This window comes from Abramis brama (assembly GCF_963993115.1).
Source record: "Abramis brama genome assembly, chromosome: 17".
Lineage (NCBI taxonomy): Eukaryota > Metazoa > Chordata > Actinopteri > Cypriniformes > Leuciscidae > Abramis > Abramis brama.
The window spans coordinates 13684678-13696549 of NC_139979.1; the positions used below are offsets into that span (position 1 = coordinate 13684678).

Sequence of the window (11872 nt, forward strand, 5' to 3'; positions counted from 1 at the left end):
CACTTTAAGAGACATCAGTTGTGTGTTTATGACATTATTAAATCGAATGAGATAAGTAATGAATGACATGACTGCTTTTAGTTCACAGATTGTGACAGCAATCAGCGAGATTACATCATTGCTGAGTCTGACGAGGGGGATTTGTTGCCTTGAGTGTAACGACTGGCAACCTCGAGCAGACAAAAGATGCAGTAGACATCCGCGACCTGAGAGCAGGTACATTTTTCTCTTTAATATCTTACTCCATTCACTTGTGTGGATGCTGAGATTCTTTCTCTGTCAACAAATGAAGATGTATGAATCGAACCGCTCGTCGAGCTCGGAAAGTGATGGTATCCTCTTAATTTACTGTAGAAGCAAGTTAATTTAGCAGGCTAGCAGTCCGGGCTAACAGACTGTATAAGTATCAATCAAACTGATGATTCATATAAAGTTCAGCGAAATCCCAAACGCATAATAATTGTAACTTAGCTCGCTCATTCCCAGTCAGATCACTTACCCTCCCAGGAAATAAAGTTGGTTAAGTTACATGATTAGTGTGTGTAATGTAAAACATCTACAACACACAAATCATTGTATGCAACAGTCGGATGATCTGGCAATCCTTTGAATCCAGGAAAAAAAAATCATAGGCAACGGGGGATTTATGGTGATCTGGTGGATGTTTGTAGTGTTTATTTCAGCCAGCAAGGTTGTTTATGTGTCTAACATTGATATCTCACGTTGTTAACTGAAATTGACTGGGTTTAATGTTATGTTTCCAGGCTTAATTCCAATAACAAAAATAAACCGTACATGTTTAGGCATGATCGAGCTCCATCACAGGCTTCTTCTTAAAAGGTATGCACGTGATTCAGCGCAAGGCACCTCTCCGCCATGTCGTCATGCATCGTCCTCCATCGTCCTCCTTATAAAACATTGTCATGTAAGTCTCTGACACAGGTGTCCATTCGCACACCTGATTCTTGTCACAGCAGGTCTGGGTTCAGTGGGCTGCTCTGGGGTGAATGTTACCTGCCAAAAGCGTCTGGGTGTAGCGTAGCCTTATCAGTACAGTGCACAGGGGGCGGGCAGTTATCACGAGCCTCGTGTTGTCAGCAAGTAAAACTAGTGACATATATTTTTTTTAGCTCTGTCACTGTATGTGTTTGTTCTGTAGCCCTTCTGGTGTATGCCTACTTCACTTTATCTGAGACAATATTTCTGGGTTTAAGGTATTTGGGCATCAAATGAAACACGTGCTACTTGAGGAACGAGGTAGGATATGTTTTTGATTATTACATGTGGGACATGTTCCTGAGTCTTGTAACCAAATTTCTAATACGTGTTGAAATTAATTAGGCTATATAGTTTCGCATATATTATCCTTTACTGTAGCCTATATTTTAAATAAGTAAATATAAATAGTTTAAAGTGTATAGTAAAATTATTTAGTAAACAAATTAATAAAATAAAATTAAAACTGAATATTAAAATAACATTACAAATATACGTTGAGCATACAGTAATTTTAACGAATGGGTTTATCATATCAGCTGCTCATCCACCATTAGTTTTTAAAACTTTTATGGAAATATTTTAGTACTGGCACATGTGCTATTATAATTTATAGCTCTACAGCAACTTGGTGAAGCAGGATTGTGTAATGCTAACTCAATTAAAACGACCTTTGGAACTTTACACACTTGCTGCCTTTACCATAGGACTGTAGAAGGTATAAATAAACTTAAAAGTACATATTCTTTTTGCATATCCTACTCTGTAACAATGTTTTTAAACATTGTTTTAGAGCTTGTGCTTGGATAAATACCTTTCTGATATCATCGGTAAATCCACAAAAGATGGCACGTATTACATTTATTTTACACGTCATCTCTTTATATATTAATATTGTTATGGCTATTTTTTTTTTTTTTTTAAAAAGTCTTTAAAATATTAAACCTGAGGTTTGGGGCACCAAAAAAGAAATTTAAATTTTGAAAATCATTTAAAATATAATTAATTATATATTAATATAATTACATATATTAATATGTATGTTTTTATATATATAATTTGTGTATATAAAATGCATAATTTTATGAAGTGTAATAGTCTAAATTGTGTTATGTGAAAAAGCAGATGGTGTTTTTGTACTTTCAGTTAAAGGGATTCTCCCAAAAATGTATGAATGTTCTTAAGCACCTGTATGAATTTCTTTCTTCTGCTGAACACAAAAGAAGATATTTTGAAGAATGCCAGTAACCAGTTTATGGGACCCCATTGACTTCCATTGTGTGTGTTTTTCCATACATTGAAAGCCAATGGGGTCCATCAACTGTTTGGTTACTCATATTCTTCAGAATATCTTCTTTTGTGTTCAGCAGAAGAAAGACATTCATACAGGTTTGGAACAACTTGAGGGTGTGTCAGTTATGACAGAATTTTTCATTTTTGGGTGAACTATCCCTTTAAGGCTTTAAAATGTTCTATTAGGAATAAGTATCAGCATTCTACTATCTTTTCAGTGCCTATTCCCTATTTTAGTCACTTATTATTTCATCTGCCTTTCTCCAGGGATTACAGATATGCCAAATATGTCATGCTTTTGGTAAAACTATGTTTACTGTCATAATGCCAGGTTTGTTCCCATCTTGTTTTTCACGAACATTTTTCCACTGCCTTGATCTTTCTGGATATCAGTTTTTAATGTCAAGATCTCTCTCTCTCTCTCTCTCTCTCTCTCTCTCTCTCTCTCTCTCTCTCTCTCTCTCTCTCTCTCTCTCTCTCTCTCTCTCTCTCTCTCTCTCTCTCTCTCTCTCTCTCTCTCTCATCTAGATTAATAAGTAATTCCATGGAGGCACACAGAGGAACATCCACCTGTTCTGCTCTCCATGCCCTCCCCCTTTACCCTTTTTCCTTTCAAGAAAACATGACTTGTGAATTACACCAACAAAGCTCTATATTGACTGGTATTCATTACAGTGGATGGTAGACCTCTGACTAAAATATATGGAACAACATGACCTCTCTGTTGACTACGGGTTAGTGTTTTATAATAAGAAAACTGCTGTGGATTATGAAAGATCAACTTGGAGGTCTTAAGCAAAATAGAGTCTGTACTTGTGAGGGGTAAGTACCACAGGAATCTGAATCAAGACCCCACACCAGCATCGTATATGCAGGCCAGCATGGCACCCAAGAACGCTGTCACAGAGTCCATTCCAGTGCTGGACCTGGCAGTCATGCAAGAGAAGGATCCAAATGGTGGGCAAAACATGGAGAAGGAAGTGGAGATGTCAGAGGACTCGGCCAGTGAGGAATCTGTAAACCACATCCCCAAGCGGTTATGGGTCATGCACGGTGCCGTCATGTTTGGGAGGGAGTTCTGCTACGCCATGGAAACAGCGCTGGTCACTCCTGTGCTGTTGCAGCTAGGTTAGTATTCAACCGTTATCCCAACAACAAACATGTCATTTCAAACCCGTGTGACTTTATTTGTTCTGTGGAACACAAAAGAAGATATTATGAAAACTGTTGGTGTTTTTGGCCACAAAATGAAAGTCAATGAGGGAGTGTTGTTTGGACCCCATTGACTTTCATTGTATGAGCAAAAACATTCTTCAAAATATCATATTTTGTGTTCCACAGAAGAAACTATAATTTCATCACTATAATGACAGCATTTAGATCTTTTTAACATTGTTTAGGTTTAGATAAAGCATTGAAAATGCTGATGTAACCGAAACAGGCACAGAAAAGGCCATTTTTGCAATATCAGGTCTGCACTTTGTATCCACCTTATTTTTGTACCTTGTAAATTGTCATGGCGTCTGGTATCATTCGCTTCCAGTTATTTTTGGCTGTACAAAACAGCTTGTTAATGCTGCTTGATATTGTAAACTGGTATGTCTTATAATATTATTTTAATGTATTGTCGTAATTATAAACACACTGATTTGTAGTGCATAGTTTTACTATTTGCTGCACTTTGATATTCTTCTAATTCTTTAACCACTAATGAATTAGGTATTGCACATTCACAGAAGATAGCTTACTTCCATGTTGCAAAATAAGGTCGATAGATAGAGGGTTAATGGGTGATTTAGTGTTTTTTAATTATTCTAGGATTAAGACCTCTGTTCATAATCATTGAACAGGGACATTCCTTTGGTTTTGGTAAGTGTTCCCTATTGTGTCAATGCCAATCCTTTGTCATAGTAGTAAGATGAAGGGAGGCTTGTTTCCACAATAGCATGCAAAAATGGACAAGGTATGCATGGAATTCAGAGAATGTGTGAGTGTGTGCATTTCTCTTTCGCTCGGTTTTCCGTCCATTTTGAATAAGATCAATGTCAACAGGTCCTCTCAGGAAACTGCAGGGTTAATATTACAAAAGGTTTGAATTGCTCTGAAGACCCTCTGATCCCGTACCAAAAGCAGTTTGACTAGATTTAACAGCTAGATTGAACATCATCCAGTAAACTCTAAAAGGCCATTTTCCCAGAAGATTTAGCATATCGTAGCCTAAATCACTCTGTAATTGTCCCTTTAATGTGCATGTTGATGCAAAATATATGCACCCCTTAAAATCTCCAATAGCCTACTTGATGAAAATAGGTAAAATAATTGAAATGTTGAGCGTGGTTTAATAGACAATCAACCAGAGTCTGTTTTTATCGTAAAAAGAATAAGATCCTCTCTGGTGATGGATTAAATGCTGTGGGTATTGACAAAACCATCTATTTTAAGTTCTGACCCTTGAGAGTTGTCAGTGTTATTGCTTTATAATACAGGCTGATTACTTCATTACTTCATACTGCGCCTTATACTGATCTGTAGAGGTTCAAATGTAGTTGAATAGATGGTTGTTCATCTTTAATGCTGAAGAGTTATGATTTGACATGTGACATGTCTGTTGTCTGCACTTTCTGTTCTCTCATTCTCAGTCGGCATCCCACTTCACACATGACATGTTCTTTCGCATATTTGGACTTCTTGTTTGACATTTTAAGTTTCACTTGAGTAATCAAGTGTTTGGATTTTAGTATGTCATCAGTCCTGGCACGAGTTCTGCGTGCCAGACTAGAAAATGTTCGACTCATGGAAAATTCCTACAGCTGTTATTGTTAAAATTAGTTGTTATGAGCCATTACCTCCAAATCATGTAAAATACTCTTCAGTTTTCCCACGCCCTTTTTATATACTCTGAGTCATCGCATTTGATAATAGTTTTATTGTCAGACGCAATGTGGTTGCTTCATTACTATGACACAGTTTTAGATCTATTGCCTGAAAGGTTTATAGTGTTGTAAATGGCAGGTTAATGAACTGCAGACATGCTGAAACTCGCCTAGTCATCTGTTTCAAATGATGAGAGTTGCTATAGTTGCCATATTGGTACATTTCAGCAAACTGGTTATTAATTTTTGATCTGCCTGACCCTTGGAACTGTATTGATTGTGGTCCTTTTCTGCTTGCAGGTCTCCCAGAGCAGTATTACAGCTTAACCTGGTTCCTCAGCCCTATTTTGGGTTTAATTTTCACCCCTCTGATTGGCTCAGCAAGTGACCGCTGCACTTTGAAATGGGGTCGGAGGAGACCCTTCATTTTGGTGCTGTGTGTAGGATTGTTAATGGGAGTGGCCTTATTTCTCAATGGATCTCTTATAGGTAATTACTACTATTTTATATATTTATATATTATTTAAAACTAATTGCATAATTGTTCATGCACATAGTTGCATGCCACTGTTATTTAAAGTCCCATTAGTCCCATGACTATGTATTATTTTTATTATTATTTTTAATTTTTTGACCTTACAGTTTATTTTAATCTGTCTCTCAAACAGGTCTGTCTCTGGGTGACGTCCCCGGTAATCAACTGGTTGGGATCGTGCTGACTATTGTTGGTGTGGTGGTTCTGGACTTCTGTGCTGATGCTTTGGACGGACCAATCAGAGCATACCTCCTGGATGTGGCTGATACTGAGGAACAGGACATGGCTCTAAATATACATGCTTTCTCAGCAGGTATATATTCTGGGACCGGGAGGAAACTGGAATAGAGATGTTCTGTTCTTTAGCATCAGACTTAAACCATCTCAACTCTTTAAAAAACAGTCATGCTTTTATTAGATAATTACTCACTGGTAAAGATCTAATCAAAATAACAATGTTCCACTTGCATGGAAAAAGTGATTATACACTACAAAAGTTCAAAAGTTTGGGGTCAGTACATACAAAAAAAAGAAGAAAAGAAATGAATACTTTTATTCAGTAAATGATCACACGTAACAGTAACGACATTTGTAATGTTAAAAAACTATTTCCATTTCAAATTAATACTTTTGAACTTTCTAATTTGTCAAAGAATCCTGAACAAAAAATATATATCATAGTTCTCACAAAAATATGTCAACATTTAATATAATATGAAATGTTTCCTGAGCACCAAATCAGCATATTAGAATGATTTCTGAAGGATCATGTGACACTGAAGATGGTTGCTGAAAATTCAGCTTTGTCATCACAAGAATAAATGAGATTTTAAAATATATTAAAATAAAAACAGTCATTTAAATTGTAATTATTTCACAATATCACTGTTTTACCCTATTTTTGATCAAATAAATACAGACTTGGTGAGTAAAAAAAAAACATTTAAAAAAAAAAAACACTGGATGGTGATTATATTTTAGTCATATAAGATATTTAGCCTTGAAGGCTGCATTGATGTTGTATATTCTGTGTTCGGTGGTTTAAAGTGATGTAATTCCTGTCTTTCAGGGCTGGGAGGTGCTGTAGGTTACGTGCTTGGAGGGCTGGACTGGACCAATACCTTTCTGGGTCGAGCTTTTAAGGCCCAAGAGCAGGTTCTCTTTTTCTTTGCTGCCATCATCTTTATCATTTCTGCGACGCTTCATCTTTTCAGCATCAAGGAGCATCTATATAACCCCAACCAGCCAGGGGTATTGAAGGATGAGGATGAAGAAAGGCCACCTTCTGTCCAACTCTATGGAAGCTTTCCATCCACTCGCCTCTTGCCTCAACTAGAACTTATCCCTGAGGAGGAACCATTTTCAGTCCACGAGGATGATCGGTCTGATCGGGATGTTTCAACTGATTTTCTAAACATCGAATTGGTGCGATGTAAAAGTGACTCAGTTTTAGCCATGCCAGATTCTGCCATAGAGCTTGACCCAGACTTGGATCGCGATGGGCAGTTTCTTTGGGACATCGAACCAAATTTATTCCAGGACTTTCAGGGTGTACAAGATGATGGAACAGCAGTGGATTGTCACAACACCAGTCAGCTAGGTCAGTGCACTGACAACCACTTACAGAAGTGTGATAGCAATGGGGAACACATCTGTGGAGCTGCCAATACTGTAAACGGCAATCCAATCAATGGAGCAGCGAATGGCACTAATCAACCATGCAAAGTTGGTTTACGACCATCCGGCGGCCCAGTGCGCCGCCGCCACCCTTCCTTCTACCGCCAGCCCTCCTTCACTTTCTCTTATCACGGACGTGTGGGCTTTCAATGGCGACGCCGCTACGGCAACATGGCCAGGCCAATCAAATCTTCACAAAGCCTGAATGACATCGACAAAATACCTAGACGTCACGAGAGGCAGAAGTTGCAACCAAGTAAAATCTCTGCATCCCGCAGGATTGAGGAAGACGAAGAAAGCGAGGATGAAGATGGTGGTACGACGGTCAAACTGCTCTGGTTGTCCATGCTGAAGATGCCGCCCCAGCTCTGGCGTCTGTGTGTATGTCACCTGCTCACCTGGTTCTCCATGATCGCGCAGGCTGTGTTCTACACAGACTTCATGGGCCAGGTTATCTTTGAAGGAGACCCGACTGTAAGAAGAGTTTTTTTATCCTGTCCTTTAATTATAGTTTCTGTAAATATAAATTGCAAATAAAATGAATGTATACAAATATTAATAAATTAGAATTCAATCTTTAATTTATTTGCCAGATAATGTAAAAATAATTATAATAATCACAATTTTAATCAATGAAAATACCAAATTATTAGCCTACCAAAATTGTTAAGCCAACATTGTGATACTTTGAGGGCGTTTTCACATCTGGCTCGTTTGGAGCATTGTTTCGGAACCTGGCGTGCTTTCTCGCTTAGTTCGTTTAGTTTAAAGCATATGAACACAGCAATCGCACTCGTATCAGCACCCGGAAAAATGGGTAATTATTTTATTTTTTTTATCCGTAAATTTAAATAAAAATGTTGCCTTGTGAAAGTGAACCGAACCAAGAAGAAATTGCAACATTGTAACAGTTTTAATCCCTGTTTCTGAACAAAGCAAATGATATACATGTCTGAAAACGCCCTTAGTCTTCACTACATACAATTTACTTTTGTAATATCTAGTGTTGATATAATACAGGCTCTATTTAATGGTATCTAATACTGAATTTATTTGTATATATATACTTATACTGGATATCCTGTTGATGTTTTTCAAAACCAGGCTGCTGCTAACTCCACCGCCCTGCAGAACTACAGTAAAGGTGTGCAGATGGGCTGCTGGGGTCTTGTGATCTACGCAGCTACAGCTGCCCTCTGCTCAGGTGTGTGTTACGTTCATGTGTTGTATTTGGTTAGGACATTGCTAATGATGAGAATTACATTTTTTTTTTTTTTTTTTTTCTTCCCAGTTGGGTGATCAGGTTTCAGTTCTGTATTTAGACACTCACATGACCACGTTGTGGAATAAGATTTTTTTTTTTTTTTTTTTTTAGTATGTTAGTCCTTATACACTTTGTATAAGTTGTTCTGCAATTCCCTTTATGAAGATCAGAATGTTGGGTATATTTTCTTGGTTTTATTTTTACATGTAATTTAGGATTCAAATTGTTGTCTTTTTTAAATTGAGAAACATTATCTTGTCACATATCTTATGTAACACTACTGTTCAAAAGTTTGGGGTCAGTAAGTTTTTTCATTTTGAAAGAAAATTAATCGTTTTATTCAGCAAGATGCATTCATTTGATCAAAAGTGACAGCAAATAATTTTACATTGTTATAAACCTTTCTATTTCAAATGACAATTCTTTTGAGCCTTCTATATTCTAGACTTCTAAAAAAGCAACACAACTGTTTTCAACATTGATAATAATAAGAAATGTCTTTTAGCCTCCAAACCAGCATATTAGAATGATTTCTGAAAGATCATGTGACACTGAAGACTGGAGTAATGATGCTGAAAATTCAGCTTTGCCATCACAGGAAAAAATCCATTTTAAAATATATTAAAATAGAAAGTTATTTTAAGTTGTAATAATATTTCACAATATTGCTGTTTTTACTGTATTTTGTATCAAATAAATGCAGCCTTGGTCAGCATAAGACATTTCAAAACACACACAAAAAAAGACCAACCCCAAACTTTTGAACATGGTTTCATAGTCAGCACTTTTTGTTCTGTCTTTGTTGGTGTCCATTCTGATTATTATTCAAACCAAATTATTCATCTGTTTTACAGATGTGCTCCAAAGGATCTTAAACAACTATGACCTAAGCATAAAAATCACCTACATGTTGGGGACTCTAGCCTTTGCTGTGGGAACAGCTGTCATGTCCATCTTTCCAAATGTATATGTTGCTATGGTGATGATAAGCACCATGGGAATCATCTCCATGAGCATGTCATACTGCCCTTATGCTCTTCTGGGACAGTACCATGAAATCAAGGAGGTCTGTATCATTTTATAAACTTATCAAATATATGATATTACCAATAACATATACACAGTACTGGTCAAAAGTTTGGAATGATTTTTTTACATGTTTTTGAAAGAAGTCTCTTATACTCTCCAAAGCTGCATTTATTTGATCAAAATACAGTAAAACAATTTAAAACAACTGTTTTCTATTTTATTATATTTAAAAATACAATTTATTCCTGTGATGCGAAAGCTGAATTTTCAGCATCATTACTCCAGTCTTTACTGTCACATTATCCTTCAGAAATCATTCTAATATGCTGATTTGGTGCTGAAGAAACAGTTCTTATTATCATTAACGTTGAAAACATTAAACTGCTTAATTTTTTTTACAGGATTCATTGAGTAGAACGTTTAAAAGAACAGCACTTTTGTCAAATTATTAGTGTTTTTACTGTCACTTTTGATCAATTTAATGGATCTTTGCTAAAAACATTCACAAAATCTTACTGACCCCAAACATTTGTAGAATAGTATGTGTATGTGGATATAGATTTGGAAGATAAGCTTATACAGAATTAATTTGTCACTGCCGTAGCACTTGATTTGTTACAGCAGTTTTCCCCTGCAGCAGCAGCAGTGTTTTTCAATGAGTGTCTATCATCTTTCTTTTACATTGTCATAGTACATTCATCACAGCCCTGGCAACTCACGGCGAGGCTTTGGCATCGACTGCGCCATCCTGACATGTCAGGTTTACATCTCTCAGATCTTGGTGGCGTCGGCGCTCGGAGCGGTTGTAGATGCCGTTGGCACAGTGAGGGTGATCCCTATGGTGGCATCGGGAGGATCCTTTCTTGCTTTCCTTGCTGCGGCTATCCTCGTCATCTACCCTGATACACTCGACGACGATGAAGACGAGGACGATGAAGAGCCAGGCCCAAGTTCTGTTAAACCGGAGGCAGCGTCCAATAACAGTACAGAGAAACACAGTGTTTTAAAGTCAATGCCAAGGAACAGTTCCAGCAAGCCAGAGGCTGAATCCTCAGTTTGAGTGTTAGAACGTAAAATACTAGAGTTTTTGAAGTACCAATCCCAGAATGCACAAGCAAGTTAAGACAAAAGACTAAGAGGGGCATGCTCTACCATTCATATACTCTCACACATGCTGATGTTATTCTGTGGATTTGATACAGAGACTTTTTGAGTCAAATATGTGATTTCTGAGATTATTTCTCAAGCTATTTATTATTTGTGCCCAAACATTTCCATTGTCTACAAAAAAAAAAATTACCAGGTTTACGTCACTACAGTGAAAACATTGTTTCACATGCTAATACATTTTTCTCCACACATTTAATGACTCCACTTTGCAAGTCAACATTTGCATACCAGATGCGAGTTTACATTTTCAGACTGACGTTTTACTCTCTGTTAAAATATGTCTGAATATCATTGTATGTCCCTCATTTCTTGAGAAACACTCAGGGGTAAAGCTGCTGCTTTCGAGCGCAAAATGCTCACTTCTGTAAAGACTTTAACTATGCACCAAAATGTTTTTTTTTTTGTAATGTTTCTAGATTTTGAATAAGACATTGGTTTTCAGAGTTGTCTTTAGTTCAGAAATGTGATTTTCTTAGGTACACTATTTTACGGTATGAATAGAATGGATGACCATGGCATTAAGTTAAGAAATGGCTTTGCTTTTTGCAGCAGTGATTGGTGTGTGAAATGAGGAAGTGCGTTTAGCTGTCATGGCAAGTTTTACTGTCTGTCAGCCTCCGTCTTAAGTGATGACACTCCCAATAGTGGCAGTATTTTTCATAGCCAAATTCATAATGTTCCAATACTGTTGCGTAGTTTATATGCACAAGTTTTTGAGACTGCTTTTCAATCAAGACGACAGGCCAAATTTTTCTTCACTAGTAAGTCACAGATCTCCACTCTGCCTGAGTGGACCAACTAAGTTATGGCCTCTTATGTTCATGTAGTTTAAATGCATTGCTGGAAATGTGATGTCTGCAATTGATGTACGGAGGTCAGTGGCCTGGCTTTGTATCCTATTTTATCAGGCAAAAATTTGTGTTTGTGTTTCATAATCAAGGTGGACACATTTGTTTGGTATTTTTGGTACTGCTGACTTTTTTATTTTAGTGTTTGATAAAGAGAAAGCTTTACACTTCCCTGTTTGAATGATTG

At 37.0% G+C, this 11872-nt stretch overlaps 1 protein-coding gene across 5 annotated transcripts; it reads left to right on the forward strand.

Annotated features, from left to right (window-relative positions):
• The first annotated feature begins 159 nt into the window (after positions 1-159).
• On the forward strand, positions 160-11855 carry slc45a4b (solute carrier family 45 member 4b). Of its 5 annotated transcripts, XM_084089941.1 has the most exons (11): positions 190-216; positions 765-925; positions 1215-1257; positions 2557-2620; positions 2818-3417; positions 5463-5651; positions 5831-6010; positions 6767-7848; positions 8479-8578; positions 9493-9704; positions 10359-11855. In XM_084089941.1, the coding sequence occupies exons 5-11, from the start codon at positions 3159-3161 to the stop codon at positions 10725-10727; spliced, it is 2391 nt and encodes a 796-aa protein (XP_083946067.1). In that variant the 5' UTR covers positions 190-216; positions 765-925; positions 1215-1257; positions 2557-2620; positions 2818-3158; the 3' UTR covers positions 10728-11855. The 5 variants fall into 5 exon arrangements, with proteins under 5 accessions (XP_083946068.1, XP_083946070.1, XP_083946069.1 ...); XM_084089944.1 differs by lacking the exons at positions 1215-1257; positions 2557-2620 and having other exon boundaries at positions 178-216; XM_084089943.1 differs by lacking the exons at positions 765-925; positions 2557-2620 and having other exon boundaries at positions 183-216.
• The last annotated feature ends 17 nt before the right edge of the window (positions 11856-11872 follow it).